Source organism: Camarhynchus parvulus, chromosome 12, assembly GCF_901933205.1.
Source record: "Camarhynchus parvulus chromosome 12, STF_HiC, whole genome shotgun sequence".
Taxonomy (NCBI): Eukaryota; Metazoa; Chordata; class Aves; order Passeriformes; family Thraupidae; genus Camarhynchus; species Camarhynchus parvulus.
The window spans coordinates 2533058-2560683 of record NC_044582.1 but is presented as its reverse complement, the minus strand read 5'-3'; the positions used below and the strand labels follow the sequence as shown (position 1 = coordinate 2560683).

The window sequence follows — 27626 nt, the reverse complement described above, 5'->3', positions numbered from 1 at the left end:
GTCATCACAAACCAGGAAATGTGTCATGTCCGTTATCTGGATTTAAAATAACCCCTTATTCTCCTCAAGACTATATTTGCCTTTTCCACATAAAATATAGGAAAATTCCCTGTTTCTACTCAGATCAATTAGCATTTTACCTGGGTGATGGCAGGACATGGACTGAGTCCTGTTACACTGGGGTGCATCAGTGATGATAAATCATAATGGGCAAAATTATTTAAAACATAAAATATCTACCATTGCGCTACGCAGAAGTATGTACAGATTTTTAAATGCCAATTTTAAAGCTACATAAACACCGTGTAAATTAACTCCAAAGGAAACATTTCAACCACTTAAAAAATGCATAAATTACATTAAAGTACAAAAAATAAGACATAAAAGGACTAAAGCAACGTACACAGGACTGTGTACAGCCAGTTCTCACCAGCTCCTTTAACTTTGCTAAATGTGTTTCATATTTATCTTTTGTTGTTTTTATTATTGTTGTTATTATTATTGTTATTATTATTTGAGTTTTCAGCTTACTTTGTGACACCTTCCCAATGCCACATTGCTTTGGAAATCTGTGTTAATTAATTTCAAACTCTTTGATTTTGGGAGCAAACAAAGCCGCGAAGGCTTTTCGCTCTGTCACGTGCATTCGTTCGTGTTGCTGTTATTATTTATTTATTATTTGCTGTTTTGTTGTTGTGCTTTTTTTGTTTATTTATATTTTTTTTTATCCATTATTGCTCAGTAGATTCTTCCCATCCCTCCTCCCGCCCTCCTCCAGCCACAGATGGTGCAGCAGGTGCAAATGCCACTGATAATGCAAATGCCAGCTTAGTCAATGGTACGTCACAACCCCCGGCTTGTCTGATTTGATGGATTTCTCTCCTGACTGTGTCAAATTCCCTCTCCCCTCGCTGACCTGCACAGATGTTGTGTTTGTGTGACTGCACTCTGAGAGATCCTGCTCCACACGCTCTGCAGGAGCTTGGCAGAGGGGCCACAGGGCTGCTGCAGCTTCATTCCCCCAGAATTCAGCCTGGCAGAGGCAGAGTTTGAAATCGTGATTCATTTGCCATTCAAACTGCAGATAAAAGAAGCAGTTGTGTCAGGCCAGTTTCAAAACTTTCAGGCAGATTCACCTGATGTTTTATTATAAAGTTTCATTATTCAGCATAGATCTGGAGAAGAGCACCATGAGCAAGGGATTCTTTCTGCTTCTCCTCTTTTTCACTCATAATTCTCACACAGTTCTGAGAGAGGGCTGGGATCAGGGATCTGCCTCCATTTCAACCAACACCATGTTAGGAACAACTTTTGCTGTTTTCAGCATCTGTTTCAGGAGGGACCAAGAAGTTTTGTGGATATTTGTGTGAGCCCTCAGTGACTTTCTCCTGAGCCTGCCTGTGTAAACTAAACCCAAAGCAAACCATTCCTGCAGCCAGTTTTGACTGTGTCCCAGGACAGATTCCTGACCCTGTGTGTTAGCACGCAGATATTTCAGTGTCTCTCCTAACAGTGAAATTCCAGTGTTAAATTGGATTGAATGGGTCAATATTAGTGTAGGCATCAGCTGTATTTTGCTGCTAATCAGATGCATGAGCCTTTATTTGCCAAGCAACCTTTCCTGCTTGTGCAGAGCCAAAAATACTGAGTAAAGTCATTCTACTTTTCATCATGTTGGTGAAAGAAGTTTTTTTCCATGCAGGTTGCATTTCACATGTGAAATGAGAGTTTCTGACAGCAATGTCAAGTGCTAAACAAGGAACAGGATTTACTGCTGTAGGATCTTATTTCAAACAGTGACACAGGAAATCTTTAAGCCTATTTTAAAATAATTTTAAAGAAACATATAACCAGATTTAAAACCCATTCTGGAAAACTAGGATTTGCAATCCCTACATCTCCTTGCATGGCAGGGACCTCCATCATCCAGGTTCCAGATTCCCTAGAGGGCAAGAACCAGGGAATGAATTGTGCTTTATTCTCCATAGCTGTGAGGGTGCTGAGGTTCTGACACAGAGCAGCTGTGGCTGCCCCTGGATCCCTGGAATGTCCAAGGCCAGGTTGGACATTGGGGCTTGGAGCACCCTGGGACAGTGGGAGGTGTCCCTGCCCATGGCAGGGGTGGCACTGGATGGGCTTTCAGGTTCCAGCCCAAACCATCCTGTGATGATTCTGTGATAATTCCACTTTGATGAGTGTAAAGTCCCTGCCAGCTGCAGAGGAGGGATGGGAGCAGAGTTCAGCCCCTCTTTGCTGGTGCCCAGCAGGTGCAGAACGAGCCCTGGGCTCTGCTCAGAGCTGGGGCTGCCTGGTAAGTCCCTGTTGTGTTTGGGCTTAATGCTGAGCTTAATGAGGAAATTGACTTCCAGGGGATATTAGATCAGTGTCGGAATTAGGGATGTGATTTTCCATCATCCTCTCTCCAGTCAGGAACAACAGTTACTGCCCATGTTTATCCTGGAGCTGAGGGATACAAGCTCAGGGCTTTGCAGTGTGGAGTGAATTTTTTTGTGCAGTTAAGGATGTTTTGGATTTTAGTTCCTCTGAGATGAGGCAGGTCAATAATTCTGCTGGTCTTTGATCAACAAGGGCAGGAGAGGCTTTCCACAACTCAACTACTCAGAGAACTCAGGCAGGCAAACATATGTCTGAGTGCTTTGGAATTATCTGGGAAATGGGCAATGCCAGATTTCTGGTAATTTCTCAGTTAGCACTGCTGATGCGTGCTATACTGAAATTAAACACTGCAGATATATGAAATACTGCTATACTGAAGTGAAATACCTAAAATGTAGATATGGTTTGGAGGGGAGAAAGGAAGGAGAGGATAAATTACAAAGCAAGGACCCCAAATTCATCTGTATATTCCTTTGGTCTGGATGAAATTAATATTTTTTTAAGGTCTGAAAATTTTTCCTGAGGTGTGACTGGAAACAAGTCTAATAGCTTTGTGTAGAAAATACCTTAAAATAAGAATTAATAATTATGTACTTGAATAAGTAGCAAGCTCAGGAAATGTTGTCGCTTGGAAAATCAACCAATTACATTTCAGATAAAAGATTTTCATTTTTAATTGTCAACAAACAATTGACACAAGAGAAAGAGTTTGTTGTCAGCCTGTGAGGCTGTAGTGATAAATTCATTTACTTTGGGACCCAGCCTGTGTATTATGTGCTGTACCAAAGGAACTCTTACAGATTCTTATTAATGTTGAGCTTTAGGAATTGAGATCCAAATAGAGAATTGTTACTGAACTCATTGTCAGAACTATGGACAATACATTCAGTTTTTGAAAGGTTGCAAGTTAAGGCCATAAACAGAGCAGAAAATTCTGCAGAAAGGCAGTAATTCAGGAAAACTAATCTCATTCCAAAGTATTATATTTAGTAAAGGTAACTTTAAAAAATGAAAATCAGGGAAGCAGCAATCACTGTTTACAGCTTGTTTACCCCAAATTTGATTTCCTTCTAGTAGCTCAAATTACCCCAAATTTGATTTCCTTCCAGTAGAGCATTGCCACCTTCCTAAATCAGGATTCCAGGGTGGGTTGTTGGGGTTTTTTTGGCATTTGTAAGCTAGAGAATTTGCTACTTAAATGTGTGTTCAGAAAATATAGAAAAGGTATAGAAATGGCTGAGCAGAGTCAGAGAAATCTCTGCTGGAATATTTTACATCTACAGCTAATCCCAGTGTAGATACTGAGCTACTTCTGCTCCTGAAAAGCAATTTGCAGTTTGAATTATTTTTTAAATATTCTTTTTGTATTTTAAATACATTTTATTTATATTTTAATACATTTTTTAATTGTAAGTGAAGTTATTTATTGAATGCATAGAAGGATTATCTAAAACTTCCTGTTTAATACAGTGGTTCCCTCTCAGCGCTCGGAACATAATTCCATTATTTTCTTTGGTTGATTCCAAGCACTTCTTCCAATTTAGAAATAATTTCCAAATGAGGGAAATAATTTCCAAAATAGTGATAGGACTTTGTTATTCTGTGTGATTGGCTCTTCCTCAAGGGCTGCAGCAGATAAAGGGGAGGCTTTTCTTGGGAATTTTGTTGGGTGAAATCCATGACTTTTATAGTAAGAATTTAGTCAGTAAAGATGCCACCAGTCCTTTCCAAAATACAAGAATTGTAGTGAGGCAAAAGCATGTGAAAAATATTTATATTTAAATTCAGAACTTTCAAATCAGCTGCGGAATGCAGATGTTAGAAATTTTTCATCCTTGCTTAGAAAAGTGATAAAAAACTCAGATGGATTTCTCCAGCCCAAACAACATTTATTTTATTTATTATTCCAAACAGAAAAGACGAAAATATTTTCAGAATTATGTAAAAAAATATTGTATTTTAAAGAATTATTTCACATGATGCTATCAAAATATTATAAAACACTCCTCCTTTTGACAATTCTAAATGAAGCACCAAGGAGAGAAGGATGGGGGAGTATTTGTACCTGGAAGGAGGAAGGATCTCTCAGCAGTGGTGATTCTATCACCTTTCTTTCTGCCTTCATTTCCTTGTTCATAATTTATACCAAAGCGCAGCCTTAAAATTATTTGGCACAGAAGGATATAAATAGTTTACAGCTTCCTTTTCTTTATCTTGATTACCCAAATTACTTTCTCTTTGTTTTTCTATCTAAATAACTGAACTGTAACTACCTCTGATGACTTCCCCCACTCAGTAACCTGAATGCAGTAGAATAAGAATATTAAGAATGTATTTTTAAAATACTTGAGCTTAAACTGTTGTTAATAATTGTTTATTTTGTGTACTGCTATTTTCAGGTAGCCAGTCAATTGTTGGTGTAATTTATTATGATAATTATGCTATCAAATAGCAAATATATGCCCTAAAAGTAAATATTTTAATGAAGAAAAAAATCTCTGTGATGTGTCTGCCAGTTGGTACAATCATATTTGGGGTTTGCTGGTGATTTTTCTCATTTTGAAAGTTGAATATTGTTCCATTTTTTTGCCTCTCCAAGATTTGGAATTGCACTCTGCAAAAAGGATCTCCAGAGCAGGAAATGGAGCAGACTGCCTGCTCTAAATTAATGCCTTCCAGTTCTCAGGGAAGGCTTTATGCTCCAGCCAGAAATTCCAATCTCCAGAGATACTTTGTGTCTTCCAGTAACTTTATTAAAAGGTCTTCTAAGAAAAACAGCCACCAGGCAGGTACTGAGTCCAACTGTGCCCCCCAGGCCAAGGTTTTACAGGGGATTTCGCTGTGGGAAGGAGCTTGGTTTGCTCAGGTTCATGGATTCCTCTCTTGTGCAAAGTGTAAAGCTCTGGAAGGTGAATTCTGAATTTTTAAAAGTCCTGTTATTGCTGGGGTATGAATGGAATTAGAAATGCAGACATGCAGCTGATGGTCAGTGGTTCACTGCAGTAATTCACCTGAGCTCTGAGATGATTTTAGGCCCTGCTTCTGGGCTTTGGAATTTCCCAGTGTGGCACTGGGGCCTATTTTTGACAAATATAACACTGACTTGGTCACTTTTGCTCTCTCACTTAGTGCAAAGACCAACATGCAAGAGATGCATCTTAGCTTTTCCATTTTTTATGATTTATTCACAGCAGAGTGAAAAAAATAATCCACACAGCAGTCAGAAGAACAAGATGTACCTGCTGGCACATTTTTTAATAAATTCTGATGGTACATTTCTTATTAGAATGTGTCAACAATCCTGTAATGGTATTTTAACTTAATTTGCCTTAGCATCATTTTTTGTTGTGTATTTTACATAACTACCAAAAGACATTGTCATCCATTCTGAGATAGTATTTGTTGTAGCCTTTTCCATAAATTCATATAATTACTGTGAAAGTTTTGTAAGGGATCCCACCAAGAAATTTGGAATCCATTTGAAAATATTTAGCTGTTATTCTGAATACCAAAGTTTTGTATCTGATTTGTATATTTTGCCATTTTTATCTCATGCACACTTTCAAATGACATTTCCACTTGAAAAAGGCACAAAGGAATAAGGACTTTGCTGTGGTAAAGCTGTTGGTGGATAAAATGTCAAGCTGGAAGTTAAAGAGGCACATGGTAAATCTGTGTTCAGGATAAATCTGAATTTAGGTCACCTGGCACTTGTATTTCCAGGAGAAATTTGCTAATTAGTACAACCAAGTGAGGACGATGTAATTTTAAAATCCTATCTGATTTACATTTCTAATTTATTCATTTAGATTTATTAACACCATTGTTTCTATTTTTTCTCAATTTAGTAACATGATTAATTTAATTCTGGAATACATTAAGAAAGCCATACTCTATACTGGTGTGTGCCAGAATTTTTCAGTCCCAGCCCTCTGAAACATCAGCTCAGGAATATTATTCCAATTCATTTTCCCACCAGATCCACTTTATGAGTTTCCCCCTCTGAATTGATGCAGATTCCTCAAAAATACGTGCTGATATTCAGCATTTAAGGTGTTCCAGCCCTGAGCTTGGCTGGAGTTCCTTGGCCCCTCTGTGAGTGCAGGTGTGAGGGCAGGGAATGGTGCCCAGGTGCCCGTGGTGTGCTCATGGTTTTGTCTCCCATTGATATAAATCCCCATTTTCGTGTTCTGTCTCGGCTGAAGGTTGTTTACTGTCTGTTGTCTGTTGGAATTTTTCATCATTTAGGCAAGATGCAGGATGGGAATATGGAGAACAACCAGAACAAAGGTAATCTTCTTTGCTATTCAGGAGGTTGTGGATTGTATTGTTAGCATGTAGTTCAACCCTGTCCCAAAGTACAGTGAGAACCTGTGGTCTGTGCCTGTGTGTGAAACTGGCCCTAATTGTTCATGTAGAATGTCCAAAAAAACCCCAAACAGCCAACCCCAGACAAAGAGATTGTAACTTCCACAAGCTGCTGAGGTTTAGCAGAGGAGCATTTTAAAGGGACCATTTATAGATGTTGCTTTCATCTCACAAAGCTCATTTGAATTAATTGTTCCTGTGCAAGTTGTGTATCCTATGTGTTTGTTAGTGATTTTCCAGCCCAGTTTTTTTATGTCTCATCATCTCTGGTGTCTGATGGCATTGTCTGGACATCTCTTCATTTGCAGGGGAAAGGCAAAGCAATAAAAAAAGGAAACCTTAAAGCCAAGGTGTTACCTAGCAGTGTAAAAGACTTTAATAAGGACAAACAACAGGAAGATTGAGAGTCCTAGATGTTTCTTATTTAATATACAATGTCAGGAAGAAATGGGAATCAATATTTTGCTTTCTCTGAAGCAAAGTTATGGTTCCCTTTTTATTATACGACACAGCTATCAAGAGCTCTTTGGGTTATACCAAATTAAACGACAATTTTCTCCTCTCAGATAATATTGAACATTGTAAAGGTGATGGCTCAGAAACTGGATAGGGAAACTCAGTGGTTCATGATACAAAAGTACCAAATAAAATGCTATTAAATAGTAAGCATTCAGGTTAGGTAGATAAATTAGATTTCCAGGTCAAACAAGCACGGTCTTGTACAATCTCTTCATGAAAGCAAAGCTGTTTCATCTCATCCTATTTTATTTATTGTACTCAGTACAAACCAGACACATGCACATATATCCACTGCAATGTCGTTGCCTTTCAGAAACAGGTAAAAATAAAGTTTCCTTCTGCTGGCATTCTGTCAGGAAAGGAGGGATCAGCCCTGAAACTGTGTGTGGATTTTGTGGGGGAATGGTGATGCCACCACCATCAGACCCAAGGGCTGAGTACCTTGATCACGGAATGCTGAGGAAACTTTATAACTGAGGGATTTTCTGCAATGGTGGATGGCAGAGTATGGTCTCCTGGTCCCTGAGGTGCCCCAGAGAGGTGACACACGGGCCACCTGTGCAACCACATTGCCTTCAAACTATTTGCATTGGAAATATGCATTGCATTCTAAGAGGAATCGCAAAATCCAGAGGAATGTGGAGCTCTGCCATTGCAGGGAATGCTGCAGTGCTGGTGCTGTCACCTGCCAAGCCACCTGCAAGACATTCAGTGACATATATGTGTATGGCCCAGAGCATCATGGGTGGGGGTCAAAATGAGGAATAAACCCCATCAGTGCTCTCCAACCCAAATCCCCACGTGTCCTGAGGGATGTGCTGGTTCTCCAGGGAGCCAAGGGTGTCCCTGGCACAGATTGTCCCAGGCAGCCCCTGTGGTGCTGGCTGGGTTCAGAGAGGATGAACACAGAGGAAAGGAAGGGATAAAGCTCTGGACTAACAGTTTTGTTCTGCATTATCAGCCAAGCAGCAGGACGGGGCTGCTGCCATGGAGATGCAGCCGCTGAAGAGCGCGGAAGGGGGAGAGGGAGACGACAAGGACAAGAAGAAATCCAACATGCACAAGAAAGAAAAATCCGTCCTGCAGGGGAAGCTGACCAAGCTGGCAGTGCAGATCGGCAAAGCAGGTATGGCTGGGTGATACCAAACCCCTTTGGGTCACAGGAGGCAAAGAGCTGCAGAGCAAATGGTTCTGAAAAGGGACAGGCCCTTTTTTTACAGCAAGATTTGGAAATAGGTCATCACAAAGCTGTTCTAAGGAGAGTATGTGGTGCTGAAGATCTTTTATTCTCCTAAAAATCAGCTTTGACTGTCAAGGAGCTTTGGGCAACTTGGATTGTAATGAATATTTGAATCAAAATGAAATACAGCTTTTCTCAGAGTTAATATTCCCAAGTGCAGTAATTACGTATTTAATTTCCTCTCCCCTCAGAACTTGGGAGTGCACAGTTTCAGAATCTCTAATACCATCTCAAAATATCACTCACACAGTATTTCCCTCTCATGGATTCTGAAATCATTCTGTTCTCCCCAAATATCCACATTCCTGCCTTCTCCCCAAGCATGACACATCTCTGGACTCCTGTATCCAGAGCCATCTGGCCCCTGGGGTTGGAAGCAGCACTTCTCCAACATGTGGGCAGAGAGTGGAAACCTTCCATAAGGGCCTGAAGTTCCTTAAATTTGCTTTTCTCCTGGTAATAAAGAGATTTTGATTTTCTTAAAGGGATTTTGGTCTCAGTTCCTTGGTGGAGGCCCTCCAAGATCTCTTTACTTCTGCTCCATCTCCCTCAGCCTTCTCCCCCAGTTTGGATTTTCCCCTTCTCATCCCTCTATGAGTTCATCACAGGAGTTGATCACATAACCCCACAATGCCAATTCCCTTTGCCTGAGCAGAGTGTGACCAAATCCAGGATTATCATCCTTGATATCCAATTTCATGCCTTGCCCCAGTTCATATTCCTCCAGCTCTTCTCCTTTGTTTCCCCTGATGATTAATTCCTTGGATTAAATACCTTTCTGCACTGCCTTGACTTCTGCTCTGGCACGTGAACATCACTCTTGAAGTAATTGTGTAGGGATTTCTGACCAGAATGTGGCAAGGAACAGGAGCTAAATTAATTATCATTGCCTCATTTGGTTTTTCTTTGGTGTTGAGCAGCCTGTGGGGATGTCTTTTGTTGTCAGGAGTATTTGCCTGTGCAATATTTTCATAAATTTTCCTTTATCCTCTGGCACAGAATGATCTTCCTGACTCATCTGTTTCCTGTCAACCTTAGCATCCTTCAGCTTTACCAGTTTTTTAAAAACTGCAGTCAAGACATGAAATTCACAGCATTCTCCTTCTACTCTATGATCTCATTAGGGAGAAATTAATTTATTCCAAAATGCAGGCTTAATTCCTTCACACAAAGCTGCCAAACAGGGCTGTCAGAGCAAGGCAAAGCGGAGGTTATAGTGGAAATTTTATTTGTGTACTCAAACCCAGGGACAAAACTGTGCAGCAGGAGTGCTATCCCAACAGTTGGGAGAGTGGATGGAATGCTTGGGACATTTTGTCAATCCTGTGAAATATTTATTGGTGGCTCTGTCTCTTTGGAACTTCTGCTCATGAAAATACACACTCTGCAGATGTTCCCTTGAAAAGGGACACCTAGGAAACACCAGTATTAGTCACATTTTAAAGAAACCCGGTGAAAAACTGTCCTGTGCATAATTCTGCATCTTCATAGTCACCCAGACTCATCTGTAGGGCTTTTCTACAGTATTTTATACAGCAACATGGGAGGCTCCTCTGCTCAAGCCTCTAAAGATATACTTACTTAGAGGAAGGGTGTTTAAATATGGATAGACAAGTAATTTGTAAAAGGTAGGGGTTAAAAGGACAGATAAATGTCGTACCGGGCAAAGTAATGTGCTAAATTGAATAAGCTTAGCTTCGGTGACAGCAGAACTCCTGCACTGCCTGGGAAGTTGTAAAGGCAGCAGTAAGTGCTTAAAAATGAATTCCCTGGAATTCCTTGTGCGCTGTAAATATATTATGGCAATGTTTTTTTCTTCATTGTATGGTTTATCGTTGTTATTGGTACTGGTGAAAAATGTCACAAAGAAAGAAAGAAAGAATTTCCTATCAAATCCCAATTTCTAATTGCTTGTGTTCTCAGCGCTGTTTGGGTTTATGGTAACTGGTGATTTCTCCTCCCAGGTCTGGTGATGTCTGCCATCACTGTCATCATCTTGGTACTGTATTTTGCCATTGACACCTTTGTGGTCAACAAGAAGCAGTGGTTGCCTGAGTGCACTCCTGTCTACGTTCAGTATTTTGTTAAATTCTTCATTATTGGTGTTACTGTGCTCGTGGTTGCTGTTCCTGAGGGACTCCCACTTGCTGTCACTATTTCTCTGGCTTATTCTGTAAAGGTAAGAGACATTCAAAATAATCCAGGGAGAAAAGTGCTGTTTGCTTGAGTTCACCACTGAGTTGGTCCTCAGGTTTTATCAGATGGGATGAAAAATGGTCTGAAAACTATGTACTCAAAATGTTCATGAAATTGCTTTAAAGAACACTTATATTGAAAGTATTTCTAACAGAAACGCAAATACATCTTCCAGCACATCTCCTTAAAACTGCACAGTGCAGGAATATCAAGCAGTAGAAATACCTACTTAATTTGCAAGGAACCAGGAATTTATTGAGCAGAATGTACTCTGAAAATAGTCCAGTCTTTTGATATAGAATAATTTTGTATTCAAATTTTCTTGTGCAACTATACAAAGTTTTGACAAGGATTTGAAGTCTTCAGGAACACTTCTCAGAGAAATTGGAGCTTCTCAAAGAAATTAAGAGTTTCACTGAAGCTTTCATGTACTTTTCTTAAATGCAGTTGCAGTTCTTTGAAGTCAATGTAAATGGATCTATTAGGAAATTAAGAGGATTAACATCCTGGACTTCAGGATTACTTGAGCAATTTAATTAGATGATTTAAACATTCTGGGAATCTTAGATGAAGATGGTGTAAAGTTGATTTCCATTTAGCGTGTAAACAAATTAACTTAGGAAGTTTAGGAAGGAATCTCTTGGCATCTGTGCAGCCAAATATCGCAATTATTAAAAAAGGGAGCAAGTCTCAAAGATGGGGTTTTGCTAATGAAAAATGTAGCTGCTTTGAAAATGTTTTCTCATTTTCCCGATGTCCTTCCTCTGACATCCTTTTTCTCTTCCCTTTCTCTTTTGCTTTTCCCCCAAAACGTGTGGTCCATCTGCATGCTGCCAGATAATATCCTGGCATTCCAAGCAGTATTAAGAAAAAATCCCAAATGTTTGCTATAGCCATAATGTTTAAAAATCTCCAGCTCCTTTAGCTCACCTTTGCTGTTCCAGCTATTCCTCAAAATGCAAACCTACCTTAGGAAAATGATGCAAATCTTTTAAAAGTTTATCGAAGGCAAAATTACCTTAGGGGTAGATAGGCACAGCTTGGTTGTCTGCAAGTGGGATTTGGGTTATTGGCCCTCACCAAAGCTCTGCTTTAGGGAGCTTCAAGTTCTCACCAGCAGGACTAACCATGGGCTGCTTTGCTTTTTATGACTAAAAACCTCAAAAACCGGCATCGAAGGGTTTCTTACTTGGGTTTTTGATGGGTTTTCCCCTCAGAAAATGATGAGGGATAACGATCTGTTTCAGCTATTCCTTAAAATGCAAACCTATTGCAGGAAAATGATGCAACTCTTTAAAAAGTTCATCAAAGGCAAAATTACCTCACGGATAGGCACAGCTTTGCTGTCTGTAACTGGGATTTGGGGTAACTGGCCCTCACCAAAGCTCTGCTTTAGGGAACGTTCTCACCAGTAAGACAAACTGTGTGCTGCATTCCTTTTTATGGCTAAAATCCTGTAAAAGCTGTCATTGAATGGTTTCTTGGCTTTTGGTGGGTTTTCCCCTCAGAAAATGATGAGGGATAACAACCTCTTTCAGCTATTCCTTAAAATGCAAACCTGCTGCAGGAAAATACTGCAACTCTCTTAGGTTATCAAATGCAAAATTACCTCACTGAAAGGCAAAATTACCTCAGTTATAGGCACAGCTTTGCTGTCTATAACTGGGATTTGACATTATTGGCCCACACCAAAGCTCTACTTTAGGGAACTTCAGGTTCTCACCAGCAGGACTAACCATGGCCTGCTTTCCTTTTTATGGCTAAAAACCTCAAAAGCCGGCATCGAAGGGTTTCTTACTTGGGTTTTTGATGGGTTTTCCCCTCAGAAAACAATGAGGGATAACGACCTGTTCCAGCTATTCCTTAAAATGCAAACCTACTGCAGGAAAACGATGCAGCTCTCTTAGGTTATCAAAGGCAAAATTACCTCAGGGATGGGCACAGCTTTGCTGTCTGTAACTGGGATTTGGGGTTATTGGCCCACACCAAAGCTTTAGGGAACATTCTCACCAGCAAGGCTAACTGTGGGCTGCTTTCCTTTTTACTACTAAAATCCTGTCAAAGCCGACATCAAAGGGTTCCTTACTTGGCTTTTGTTGGGTTTTCCCCTCAGAAAATGATGAGGGACAACAACCTGGTGCGGCACCTGGACGCCTGCGAGACCATGGGCAACGCCACGGCCATCTGCTCGGACAAGACGGGCACGCTGACCACCAACCGCATGACCGTGGTGCAGGCCTACGTGGGCGACGTCCACTACAAGGAGATCCCCGACCCCGACTCCATCCCTGCCAAAACCATGGAGCTGCTGGTCAATGCAATTGCTATCAACAGTGCTTACACTACCAAAATTCTGGTGAGTAGGTGCCTGGGTTTTTTTGGGGTGGTTCAGTGAGGCCTAGCAGTGATGCCTTGTGAGGGCTGAGCTAGAACAGAGGCTGCACTGAGTTAAAGAATAAAGCAGGGATTTATCAAAAGGGTCTCCTCAATGGATCCACCTTGGGCAGCACAAGAGCCTGGCCAGGGCTGCACCCAGATGAACCAAAATGGTCACAAAATGAGCGGGCACGGGGTCTCTCCCTTTGATCAGTTCTGCTCCATTTGCATATTGGAGTTCATTGTACAATTCCAGCTTTAGGTTGTGAATCCCATCCCTCTTGTTTTTCTCTCTTCAGCCCACATTGTTTGTGCTCTTGGGCCTGAGATTTGGATCATTTGTCCTTGGTCCCCAGCTAGAGAAGGAATTGTTTTGTCTCCCTACTCAGTGAAGAGAGCTTACTATTCTCTTATAGAAAGCCCAGACCTGTGGATTATTTGTTTGTATTGTTTTCTACTTTTATTAAAGTTGAGATTGAAGGTACTTGAGACAGTATTTTATGTTCGGACATAGGTGTTCATTATTTATCAGTGAAACAGTCTTACAACTATGAGTTTGGTAGCTTTTTATTAGCAAGGCATGAAATGCCTTATTAATTACTTAAATATATTTTATTACAAGGTCTTTTAAGACTAAACTATCTAATTAAGAAATGACAGAGATTATTTTCTTTTTTAACTCAATAACTGATCTTTTGAAGCTTGCAATGGAGACTTTTCTGTTTAATTAAAAAATACTACTTAAACTCATGAAGAAGAAGGAAGAAGGTGAAGAACAACTTGCTTCTGCTCTGAAACTTCTATCTTGCTTCATATTTATTTTATGTTCCAAAACTCTAAACTTTAAGTTTTCTACTTTGTGATATTACACACTTTTAACTAACTACACACTTGTAATCTTAGTGCTATTAATTAATTTTGGAAGTCTTTTCTACAGCTTCAGTTTAAATGTAGTGTTCTCTTGCTAGTCTGTGCCTTTCAGCACAGAAAGTTTAAAAATTTCAGAATCTAGAATTCTAACCCAGACCCGCACACGAAAGCAGCACAGAATCTGAAAAATACAAAAGCTAAAACCTGAGGCATCAGCACAAGGAGGTAATTTTTTTTTCGAGAAGTGTTAATTCCTTAACGTCTTATTGTTGATCATGAAGCATTAAGTAGTGTTGAGGTCCTCAAAATAAGAACCAGTGCTTCTTTAAAACCTGTATATTTTATTGTTTCTTTCTATGACAGGGATTTATTTAAGAGTGCAAGGCCATGAGACATTTAAAAAAACTCCTGCTGTCACTAGATTGGGGTAGCCCAGTTTTGGTGCAGATAAATTTGGGAACACAAATGTGTTGGTAACACATCTGGTTTTCACTGTCTTCATATGTGCAAAATTATTTTTGTGTGTCTAAGAAATTTCAGTTAATGCTCAAAGACCACAAATTGGATTGGTTAAATCAGTGAGGTTAATGACCTTTATTCATTCTGGTTTCAGGTGAATTACATTCTGAAGTATTTTATTCACTCTGTACAGGAGGCCAGAATGGAAAATATCCTGTTTGCTTGTGGCATTGGATTCTTTTGTACAGAGCTAATTAAGAGACTGAAAAATTTTGCAATTCCAATAGATTTGTTCTTTGAAAGGTCAAGCTGAATGTTAACGTTGCTGAACAAATAGATTTTTTTCTTTCTAGCTTATGAATACATGTATTATCCTTTTTATAGGTCTGTGCTGAGCTGCAGAATAAAGTCAGGCATGTACTTGATGTTTGTTTTAAAAGTGGTCTTTTAAAATGCAATCAGAGAAAACAAATTCTCTGTGATAACTCAGAGTGGATATTTTATGGCAGAAGCTCCTTAAATTTCATTTGTGCACTTCTAAACCAGCAAGAACAGTTTGCTTTTACTGGGTAATTCCTGCTCTCACAAATCAATGTAATATTTGATTGCTGGGGAGAGGAAAATGCACCTTGGTAATGTAATGTTGTTACAGCCTCAGTCAGCTCAGGTGCTTCCTCCTGGAGAAAGAGAATAAAACACCCTGAAGAGCCAGGATCAGGACAAGGCAAGGGGTTTGACTTTGGGAAGGCTTTGGGAGAACATTCTCAGTGTCAGCAGAATTTTCCTCCTTCCCAGGGAGCAGCAGGGCAGGCAGGGCGTTGGTTTTTCAGTCAGGTGTGACTGGCAGAGGCTTATACAGAGTTTTATATTTTGCTGTTCATTCTGAGACCAAAGCCAGTACCAAAGTGTTTCTGCTCAGCTTCCACACCAGTTCACCCCTCTGAATCCCAGAGTAAATGGGAAATCATCTGACCTTCCACATCTGCAATATTAAGATTAATAATCTGTCTTTTTCTTGTGGTTTACTGAAACATTTCTGGTCAATACTAGTTCTTAAATGGTCTCAATATAATTTTTTTTTCCTCTGACTTGGTTTCATTGCTCCTTGTTGGAATTAGTTCTATGTGCTTATAAAAAAGAGTTAATATTTCATAATTTCAGTGCTTTTTTAGCTTTGCACAGAGACTGATTCTAAACTGATAAAGGGGTGAAATCCTCTGGATGCAGATCAGTGACTGCTTGAACTTATCTGTTTAAAATTAATGGAGATCTTTTAGATCTTATGAGCTAAAGCTTTGCAATATGGACTCTATGAGAACCATAGCTCCAGTCTCAGGGGATTTCATTTTATTCACAGTTTATAACAAGCTGACCTTTAAGATACAAGATATTGTTCCATAGCCCATTTTGCATCTCAAATAAATACAGTAAAAAGCACCTGAGGGAGTTGTTTCCAGGATAAATAGACAGAATTCTTTTCCTTCCTGCTAATACAGAATGCACGCTCGTGCACTCGTTCTTGGAGCATGTTTAATCAAATTGTGAATTTCAGCTGAAACCCAAAGGGCATTGGAAGGGTTCTGTCGCCAAGAGTGAGTTTTGCATATTCTATTTTTAGCTCTCCAGCTACATGTGTGCTGTAAATTGCTTTTTGTGTGAACTTCTGTTCAGAGGGATCACATATGGGACCATAAAATTAGTCAAGATGCTCTGCTGAATGAGAAATATTCCCTCTTGCATTGTCTTTTGATTAAGGGGCAACTGAACCATTGATAAAAATATAAAAAGGGAATAATATCAGTGCTTGGCATAAAAGATTTGAATTTCCCTGAGAAATTAAACACAAATTATTCCAACTGAACAATAGCATCATTAAATATAGCTCTTTTTACTGCTTTCCAAGATTAAGTTGCTGGGTGAGCTGATTTTGCATCCCTTTAGCTTCAGAGCAACTTATCTGCTGTTTGTGGGAAAGGAAATTTCAGGAAAGGAAAGGAGAGGAAATTTCAGGAAAGGAAAGGAAATTTCAGGAAAAAGGAAAGGAAATTTCAGGAAAAAGGAAAGGAAAGGAAAGGAAATTTCAGGAAAGGTAATTTCAGGAAAGGAAATTTCAGGAAAGGAAAGGAAATTTCAGGAAATTTCAGGAAAGGAAATTTCAGGAAAGGAAAGGAAATTTCAGGAAAGGAAATTTCAGGAAAGGAAATTTCAGGAAATTTCAGGAAAGGAAATTTCAGGAAAGGAAATTTCAGGAAAGGAAATTTCAGGAAAGGAAAGGAAATTTCAGGAAAGGAAATTTCAGGAAAGGAAATTTCAGGAAAGGAAAGGAAAGGAAAGGAAAGGAAAGGAAAGGAAAGGAAAGGAAAGGAAAGGAAAGGAAAGGAAAGGAAAGGAAAGGAAAGGAAAGGAAAGGAAAGGAAAGGAAAGGAAAGGAAAGGAAAGGAAAGGAAAGGAAAGGAAAGGAAAAAAGGAAATAGTGAATTGGTAGCAGAAGAGTTTGCAGGAGTTCTCCCCATTGTGCTCCTCTATTTACAGTGTGCTTTTCCCTGTGTTTCTGCACCATGTGTGCTCCACAAACCCAAGCTGTGTCCACAGGGAGGTTTGCAGTGCTGGTGTTGGTAGAGAAGGGCTTGAGGGGATTTTGGTGACAATTCAGCAGCGACCATCCTTCAGAATGTTTGTGTGAAGCTGTTCTCCAGCAAACCTTTGTGTTCAATATTCCTGTTTCCACATGGAAATAAAATCAGGCTTTGTGCATTTCTGCCTGAGAGCTGTGGTGGGGACTGCAAAGACTCTGAGAGCAAAATTTGCATGTTGGGAATCCTTTGATTGCACTTGGAGCAGGAGCACATTGGTCTTGGATGCCAAGGAGCAGTGATGAACCAAAGGCACTGATTTCAACTTTCCTGTGCAGCTCTTGCTTTCATAATTCCAGTTTTAATTAGAGAGGAATTTCTTCTTTTAATTTCCTGGCTGGCTGTGATGTGCCTGATTAAGAAGATGCCACAATTAGGGTTTAGCTGAAGGATTTTCAGCACCAGTGGAAATGTCCCAGCTGGAGCTGTTACTGTGAGGATCTAACACTGACTTTTCATTTGCTGCTTGATGGGTGTGAGGGATAAAAGGCTCCTTTTGCCTGTGCTGGGTGAATATCTGAATTTTTAGTGCTGTTCTGGCTGTGATTTGGTGCATTTGCACAGAGTGGGGCAGGATGTGGTGGCAAACCTTGAACCAAAGGAAGAGATGCCACAGGAAAGTGCAAAACATTCACTGCCTTCCATATTCACTCCCTTTTCCCAGAGGAAATAAAATAAAAATATGCTGGTGTATATGTTGGTAAATATTCATCAAGTTATGAATGTGAGCTGGGAAAGCTTTTGGGACAAAAAGGCTGTTGTTGGATAAAACCTAAAGGGGAAAATGAAATAAAACACAAAGAGTACAGACAATTTTATTGCAGCTGAAAGGCAGAGCAGCTCGATGATAATATATCGGACACCCATAATATATAAAAGCCATAAGAAGCAATGACATTCTACAAAGGTGAAATGGTGAAAAGAGAAAAAAAAAAAAGATTTTAGCACAATCTTGCTGCTTTGCAAGGCTTGATGCGAATCTGTTGCTGATATTGGGAATATGGATGTGGTAGCCAGGTGAAAATTCTTTTTATTTGTGAGAAGATATTTGCATCTCAAGCAAGAACAGCTCTCTGATGGTTGGGAGACACAATGTTCCTGTCAGGAACAGCCTTTGAGAAGGTGTGCAAAGTGCAAAATACGCTTCTTTCTTTGAGGTTTATTTATTTTTTTATTCAAAGACTGAATTTTATACATCAAATACTTGAATAATCTTGACTTTATAAAGATTATTTATTTATTTTTTAATTCAAAGACTGAATTTTATTCCTCAAATACTTGAATAATTTTGAATTTAAAAAGAAATTTTAATCAGAAAAAAAAAATATCTCAACAATTTCATATATATATATTATTTAGCCAACAGAAAATTCCTGGCATTTCCTTTTACCATTCATAATTCCAACTATTTCAATATAGTAAGGTCTTCTTAAAAAAAACCAACTTTAAACTATTTGGGGGAATATAGATATTTGGAAGTTTCCTACCAAATAATTTCAAAACTTGAGGTGTAGCAGGTATATTTATGGATTTTTCCATACATTTCCCCACATTAATGTGTAAAGTTTTTCGTGATGGGAAGGAAGATTGAAATGTCACTTTTTAAACAGTGGTTGCTTGTGGCTCTTTTGACAGAGAATAGACTTTACCTTTATCTAGTTACCTTTATTTATATATTTTTTTTAAATGTGTCTCTTTATTTATTTCCAGTTTTGCTTTGCAAATAGAAAGGAAGACGGAGACCCTGAGTGTTTAGGAAAGGTTTTTTTAAATTTCATTTTTAAAAAAGCTCAAGCCCCAACAGATCAGATGAGGCCACACCTATCAAGAGAAAATCAGGGAATTTCTGTGGCCTGAGGCTACAGCAGCAGAGCTGTCTGCCAGGGGCTCTCTGCTAAATGGAATTGCTGTTATATGTCACTAGAATTCCCTTTTTTCTTCCAAGGACAATAATAAGAAAACAGCTTTTGACCTCCAAATGGCCTTTTTGAGTTATTTTGGCATATGGAATTGCAAAGATATTTTTACTCACAGGTAGGGTTTGCTTAAAACCTATTCTCAAGCCCTTTGTTTCTTGTGCTAAAGGACAGATGATATTCCCATTTATTTTTGCTGCACATGAAGGTCCAAGCCTTCTCTTATTTCAGCCAGCTCAGTTCCCCCATTGCTGCTAAAAATGATAAATACTTAAAATAAATACTTAAAAATAAACTAAATGAATGAATACTTTAAAAATGAATAAAAATAAATACTTAAAAAAACCCCTCTAGACACCAAATATGAGGACAGAAATGGCCACAAAAGTGGTAAAAAAAATAAAGAAATTAGTAAGGATAGGTTGAGGAAAGCTTTCATTTATGATCATTTAAATGACAACAGAGTCACTGGCATGGCCTAAATGCTGTTTTTTCCTCTGCCACTGACATCAAGGCACAAGTGGCATCTCCAGCTGTTGATTGTGTTTGGAAAAGATCAGTCATTTATTTATCAGGGGGTCAAGTGGCCAGTCCAGGCTGAGCTGCCTGGGTCAGAGCTGCGGGAGCAGAAGAGATGATGGGAAAAGGAGTGGAAACCCCAAAAACAGAGTTGTGGGGAGGGTGTACACGGAGAGGGAAAAGGGAAAACTGGTATGGAAAAAGGGGAGGGAAAAGGGGAGGGAAAAGGGGAGGGAAGGGAAAAGGAAAGGAAAGGAAATTTCAGGAAAGGAAATTTCAGGAAAGGAAATGTAAGGAAAGGAAAGGAAATTTCAGGAAATTTCAGGAAAGGAAATTTCAGGAAAGGAAAGGAAATTTCAGGAAAGGAAATTTCAGGAAAGGAAAGGAAATTTCAGGAAAGGAAATTTCAGGAAAGGAAAGGAAATTTCAGGAAAGGAAAGGAAAGGAAAGGAAAGGAAAGGAAAGGAAAGGAAAGGAAAGGAAAGGAAAGGAAAGGAAAGGAAAGGAAAGGAAAGGAAAGGAAAGGAAAGGAAAGGAAAGGAAAGGAAAGGAAAGGAAAGGAAAGGAAAGGAAAGGAAAGGAAAGGAAAGGAAAGGAAAGGAAAGGAAATTTCAGGAAAGGAAATTTCAGGAAATTTCAGGAAAGGAAATTTCAGGAAAGGAAATTTCAGGAAATTTCAGGAAAGGAAATTTCAGGAAATTTCAGGAAATTTCAGGAAAGGAAATTTCAGGAAAGGAAATTTCAGGAAAGGAAAGGAAATTTCAGGAAATTTCAGGAAATTTCAGGAAAGGAAAGGAAAGGAAAGGAATGGAAAGGAAAGGAAAGGAAAGGAAAGGAAAGGAAAGGAAAGGAAAGGAAAGGAAAGGAAAGGAAAGGAAAGGAAAGGAAAGGAAAGGAAAGGAAAGGAAAGGAAAGGAAAGGAAAGGAAAGGGAAAAAGGAAGGGAAGGAAAATAAAAGAAAAAAAGAAAAGGGAAAAAGAAAAGGGGAAAAGGAAAAAGAAAAGGGGAAAGGAAATTTCAAGGAAATTTCAAAGAAAGAAAAGGAAATTTCAAGGAAAGGAAAGGAAAGGGGAAATAGTGAATTGGCAGCAGAAGAGTTTGCAGGAGTTCTGCCCATTGTGCTCCTCTATTTACAGTGTGCTTTCCCCTGTTTTCCTGCACCATGTGTGCTCCACAAACCCAAGCTGTGTCCACAGGGAGCTTTGCAGTGCTGGTGTTGGCAGAGAAGGGCTTGAGGGGATTTTGGTGACAATTCAGCAGCGACCATCCTTCAGAATGTTTGTTTATCTCTGCTTCCTTTCCTCAGGCAATGCTCAAAAGCAAATCCTCCCTTCAGACACTCTGTCACGATTTCATAATTTGCGTTTTAAGGCTGGTGGGGGGGAGAAGTGCTATTTGACAGGTATTTGATGGAAGGAGAGGCCTGTCCAAGGTTTTATCACATAATAATACAGGAAATCTGTAAACAGTAAGAAAAATTAACTTTTTCATCTCAGCTCATGTAATGACATTGGACCAGCACATTGGTGCCACTGGTTTTGGGTGAGGGAGGAGAAACAGGCTGGAGTCACCTTCTTGCACCATGGAACTCATTTGGAATCCTAAAATCCTCTCCTTGTGTCATTGAAGCCATCCAGGAAATGGCTCAGAAAAATGGAGGAGTACTGGGAGGAGCTGGTGGAGAAATTCAAGGATCCTCATTTCATTCCCTGTCTGAAAAACACCAAGGAAATTGGGGGCAACTCATGGAACTGCTCCAGGTTTTATAGTTGGGATCCTGCAGCCTTGGGGGGACAATAAATTCCAAAAGATGGGATACCAGGAGAAACACAGAGGAAAATCTGCTTAGCAGAAAATCAGGTTCAATATAGGACTTTAAAAATCACTTTTAAAAACTTGCAGAAAACAGTGATTTTTAAATCACTTAAATTTAAATTTAAATTTAAGTGATTTAAAAATCACAGTCTCCTGCAAGATGCTCCACAGTGTTTTCATCTGGATTTATAAATATTGCTTCTTGCTGTCTGAGCATTTAATTTTCTTTTCTTTCTTAAGAAAAATATGTTGGAACAATGAATGATTTGAATGTGTTGGCTTCTTTTCCTGCCTCTGATACCCTGTGTGATTTTCAGGGTGGCTTTAGATCAGGAAAGGCACCCCAGGAATCAAACAGCTTCTGGATAGTGCTGCAAGTCATTTATTGGCTGCTTTCAGCACATTAGTTTGGACTGGAAATTTGTGAAAATCTTCTTTTTCAAGAGCCCAGGTGATGGGGTTAAAATATTGTCTGTATCTCCAGCTAAGTGGTGCATTTGAGCCATTTAAAATGAAAAATTTGGTTTATTTGGTTGAAAATTGATTGAACCGATTTTTAAAAATCTGTATATTTTGTAAGAGGTTTGATTTCCCAGGCAGAACCATTCCTAGCTTAGGTAAATTTATATTTTAATCTGATTTTTTTGTATTTTGTTCCCGGTGTTACACAACTGTGTAAGCAGCTATAAATTATGGATGGGAACAGACAATGCAGGCCAGAGAATCTTTCTAAATATAAGCAAGACAATCATCACCCAAAAAAAAATCCCCCCCCAACATATTGAAAACTTTTTCTAAAGCCCGTGCTAAGCACTTTCTCAGGATAAATTAGGCAGGGGAAAAAACCCCCAACCTATAGTGTCCATCTTATTTACTGTGTAAATAATAATTATCAGGGATAATAGATGGTGCAGTTAATTGCCTGTGCTTCTAGGGGTGGTAATTAGCAGCAAGTAATGATCTTCACACATCACTTGCCATTGGAGTTGTGTAGAAGGAGAGGTACAAAACCAGCTTTTCTCCCCAAATTAGCAGCTGACTTCATAATTGAGCTAATTGTGTTTGGGCAAGGCTGGGCTGTGGGAAGCCGGGACAGCCCCTGAGCCCACCCTGCTCTTCCTGCCGGGGCCAGGAGGCTTTGGCTTGCCAAAAAAGCTGGGCTTGAATGAAATCTCCTTTTGTTGTGAGTTGTGAGGGGTGGGATGGAGTCAGCTGCCAGGGGAGAGGGGGGTTTGGGGCAGAACAGGGGGATTTGGGAGCAGGGATGGGGGATTGGGAACAGAAGAGGGGGATTTGGGAGAAGAAAAGGGGATTTGGGAGATAAAGAGGGGATCTGGGGGCAGAAGAGGAGGATCAGGGAGCAGGGATGGAGGATTTGGGGCAGAGGAGGGATTTGGGAACAGAAGAGGGGGATTTGGGAGAAGAAGAAGGCATTTGGAACAAAAAGAGGGGATTTGGGAGCAGGGATGGTGGATTTGGGAACAGAAGAGGGGGATTTGGGAGAAGAAGAGGGGAATGTGGGAGCAGAAGAGGGGGATTTGGGAGAAAAAGAGGGCGATCTGAGAGCAGGGATGGTCACAGGCCATCTTCCCCCTCTGCCACGTCCCCAAGGCTGTGGGATTTGGTGGGATTCGGTGCCCTGGTTGCCAGAGGAAAGGGGGGATTCCCTGCAGAGGGACACAGGGGATGTGGGATGAATGTGCTGGGACAGAGCTCGGGACTGTGGCTGCCCTGGGCACCAGCAGCTCCCTCCTCTCTTCCTTATTTCCTGCCAAGGAAAGGGGTGACTGTGCTGCCCCAGCAACAAATGGCCACAGGAAAAGGAGATGGAGAAATAGAGTCCTGCTTGACAAGTTATTCCCATACCAGCCAAAAGTTTAAATTCTATTTCTTCATTTTCATGGCATTTCACCACCTTTGTTTTGTCACATTTCCTCAAGTGACAGAGCCCGTGGTGAGAAACACCTCCTTCATCCTGGCCTCCTTTGCCTTCAGCTTGGGCATTGCAGATTCCATCAGTTCCTGTTGGAATCTATATTCACTGCAAGCTTTTAGGCAGTCTAAAATCACTTGGAAGCTCTTTGTTATTATAATACCACTTTATACATTTGGGGTTTTTTTCCCTTCTTGCTGGTATGCAAACGAGTAAATTAGATTTTGCACTTGCTGTGATGCAATAAATATTTTTCCTGTTGCCTTGCATAGAATTTTCTCTTATGTTATTTATCTTATATTCACATTCTTATTCTGCACAAATCTTGTCCCGGCATGAGAAAATTCACCTATGAGGATAAGCTCCAGCTCCTCCCAGAAGTGCAGGCTTTTAAAAATCAGTGTTTCCTGCAAGGTGCTCCACAGCGTTTTCATCAGGGTTTATAAATATTGCTTCTTGGCTGAGCATTTTATGACTCCTTTTTCCTTTTTTTTTTTTTTCCACAAAAATGATGCACAAGGAATGATTGGAGTGTGTTGGGCTCCTTTTGCTCCTGCTGAGGTGAAGCCATCACACCTTGGAGCTGATTGGTGTGGTGGTGGCACTTTTCAGGGAATATTCTCAGCGAGCATGTTTTCCTGCTGGGAGCTTTTGTTTTCACATGAGTTGGTGTAAGCCAATTACTTCAGGCACAGTTTGGTTTAATGTCAGTTTTCTTTGTGCTCTCACTCATAGGAACAGGAAGATAATACCTTCCAATGTGATGATTTAATACCAATTTCACAGAAAATGGGGGTGCTTTTATGAGGTGCACAAACAGGCTGATTAGAAATCAATGTGGTGGGTGAATCGCCTCCTAATGAAATAGGAAATTAATTCCCTTTCACATTTATATTGTGCAAATATATAGTTTATATACAATGCAGTTTTAGTATGTTTTCTCTTTACTCTCAGAGCTCCAATGGGGTTTATTCCTCTGGGGGAAAAAAACCAGTCAACAATCACCAAAAACTGCAAATGGTACAAGATCTGAAGTACAATGGATCAGGAATAAAGTCTGGCAGGAAATGTGTTGATTTCAGGGCAATAAATGTAGGAGTTATTTGCAGACTTGAACAAGACTTTAAATTGATTTTCATTGCTGTTCTTTGTGACTGACCTTGCACTTCAGAAGACCTAATAATTTCCTTGTAATGTAAGCAAAATATTAGATTCTTTTTGAGTCACAGATAGCTTAGAAAATTGATATTAAATGTATGATAAGTAAAATCTATGCTCCAATTTCCAGTTCCTGCTTTCTCTTGTAGGTAGAGCCCATTTTTCTGTCAAGCTTGCAGTTTTCTCTTCTTGTGTGTGAAGCTTTTGGCTCCTTTTGGGATACAACCAGTTTTATGTCTGGGTTATTTGTGGGTGTGGGAAGGTGTCCAAAAATCCTGGGCATTTCTGCTTTTAGGACAGCAAAAGCTCTAGGATGGGTGTAAACCTGGAGAATTGTTCCCAGGGATCCATGAGGAGCTCTGGCTTCCCAAAGGCACGTGGCTGTGATGGATCCAGATTCCCAGGGGCATGGGACTGACAGGGAGCAGGCAGGACATGTGTCCCACAAAATCCTTTTCCCAGCTGGAGCCTTGCAGAGAAAACAGGAAGTTTTCAAATTTTATAAGGATGATTTTAACTTAGTCAAAGCCATCTAGTCCCTTAGCATCGCTGGAAAAATGACAGAGCTGCTGGGAAGACACCTTGCATGGAAAAAAGAACCTTCTAGCAATTATAAAAATGTAAGATAAATGGAATAAGCACTGTGAGCCTGCCTTAAATAAATGGAATGGGATAATTTGAATAAATCTGTGAACTTGCCTTAATAAATGGAAGAAATGGAATGGGGTAAGTGGAATAAATGGAAGAAATGGAGTGGGGTAAATGGAATAAATCTGTGAGCCTGCCTTAATAAATGGAAGAAATGGAATGGGGTAAATGGAATGAATCTGTGAGCCTGCCTTACCTGTGCAGGTGCAAACAGAGCAGTAGAGTGTGCCTGGCTCCTGGTGAGTCCTTGTGGGGACATTGGGACACCTTATCCTTGGGAAATTCTGGATGAGAGTTGAGCAGAAGATGTGGCTCATTGGCCATAGCACCAAGGAAAGCCTCGAGCATGTTAAACAGCTCCACTGCAGATTTTTTTAATGCCACTGTTATTTTTCTGTCTTTTCCATTCATTCCATCCCCCTCCATTTCCCCTCACTCCAAAGGCTGGCAGTGCTCAGTGCTGGTGTGGTAGGGGCTGTGCATTTGGAAGAGGTGAGAAATGAGATTTTTCTGGGAGAATTTTTCTCCAAAGAAGGACAGGATGTTCCAGCTCTCCATCACTGCTGTCCCGTTTCCTCCTGAATGAATAATCAGGCACAAATTGGCTGCAGCCTCCGTCTGCTGCTCTGCCCAGCCAAGGCATCATTCCTGGTGTCCTGACAAGGAGAGGGCCTGGCCAGAGGTCTGAATTTACAATGCATCCCAAACATTATCCCACCAATCATGCAAAAAAAAAATCCCTCTGAGAAAATATATTAGCTAAGCATGCCTCTGACAGATTATCTCCACTTGAGCTCATCCATTTGCCTCCCAAAGCCCAAATGGAACAGACCCAAACCAATTTAAAAATAGTTGCAGCTGATACGTGCTGCTAAAGAGGAGCACATTTTGTGTCAGCACTGAAATTTCTGCTCTGGGTGGTTTTAGACTCCTTTGGAGATGGGTGCTTGAAGAACCCTTCTCCTTACTCTGGAAATGAGTACTATTAACAGAGATCTGTAATTATGATGGGCTATAATCAGGAGCTTCAATCAAGTGAAAAAACTTCCTTTTCCATGTGGCTAGATTTGCTTTGCACTCACTAAATTTAGCTCCTTCCACTGTACTAATTGTTTGTAGCTGTGGTGCCACCAGAAAGGCAGCAAGTACTAAGAGTAATATTTGCCTTGGTTTGGTCTTTCTAGAAATGTATTTCCCCATCTGGTTCTATTTAATAGAAAACCAGACAATCCCCAGAGTATTGATAAGTTTTCTGCATGTAAAAACTGGATGGACAGATCAGCCACCTGTAAATTCTTTCTTTTATGGAAATTCAGGTTTTTGATACACATCTGTAAATGTCTGGCATTTTCTGTTATTTAATGCATGATTAAATTCTTGTACATTATGATTATTATCACAGTTCATATTTTTCAGACTGTGGGACTGGGTTTTGGTGGATTTTTGATTAAATTCTTGTATATATTATTATTATTATTATTATTATTATTATTATTATTATTATTATTATTATTATTATTATCACAGTTCATATTTTTCAGATGGTGGGACAGGGTTTTGGTGGGTTTTTGTGCAAGAGGATGTTTGGTTGATTGGTTTTTCCACTTCTAATTAGCTAAAAGAAGCATAGAGGAGACAATACAAATAGAAATGAGAGTGGGTATATGTAGATACCATGGAATAGGTGATGGGTTTCACATTTTGTGGTTGAAATTCATGCAGGATGGCCAGACAAAAACAGGCATGAGAGGCAACTCAGGCTACCAGAGGAGGTGTTTTTAAAAAATGTGATTAATTTTGATTAAAATAGCAAATAAAAGGTGATGCAATTTGAGAATCACGTGGTCAGAATAATTGAATATTACTATTGGCTTGGTGGGAGAAAGGATTGAGATGTGAGGGAAAAATCTCTTGATAAATGATTTAAGTGTGTAGTACAGTGGCTCCAAGGACATTTTCCAAATGTACAGATGCTGCTTAGACTGAAGAAAATGTATCTCTGCTTCCTTAAACCTAAAAGGTGAAGTTTCAGCCCTAAGGCAGTTGCTTGAAGGCTTTTAATGTTGGCCAACCCCATGTAAATCCCAGTGTTGGTCTAATTTGGAAATATGCTTTTTGAACTGGGGTCATTGCCTTGGAACTGGAGTTTTCCTACATGAACCAGGCAGTTTCTGTCCTGTTTGCTCTGTCTGCAGCTCTCACAGAGCCAGTCCAGGACCAGCAGGCAGTAAAACCTGAGTTTAACAGGTCTAACCCAAGGTAGCAGCTCTTGGGATGCCATTAATTACAGCCCTGCCATTAAGTGCAATTTCTCCTGTGAAATGAAAAATGCTCAGCTTAGTTGTTGCTCATGACAATTTAGGGAATGTTTACCAAAGGTATTGAAGAATTCATCAGAAATTTATAAAATCTCTTCATTTGCTCCTAATTTTTGGCCATTTTGGTTTAGAGATTGTCCCTTTGTCCCAGACTGTGGTCTGGGTTCTGCTGATACTGGTAACAGGAGAAGTGCTGAGCCTTTCTTTACAGCAAACTCAAACAGAATCCTTGTACTTGGACTATATTTCAAGTCAATTAGT

At 39.9% G+C, this 27626-nt stretch overlaps 1 protein-coding gene across 1 annotated transcript in view; it reads left to right on the top strand.

Moving 5' to 3' along the window:
* ATP2B2 (ATPase plasma membrane Ca2+ transporting 2) overlaps positions 1–27626 on the top strand; it is a 386601-nt gene that overhangs the window by 295142 nt on the left and 63833 nt on the right. Inside the window, 5 exon segments of the mRNA XM_030956513.1 lie at positions 743–838; positions 6646–6687; positions 8246–8410; positions 10489–10703; positions 12834–13076. Coding sequence (XP_030812373.1) covers positions 743–838; positions 6646–6687; positions 8246–8410; positions 10489–10703; positions 12834–13076 — 761 coding nt within the window.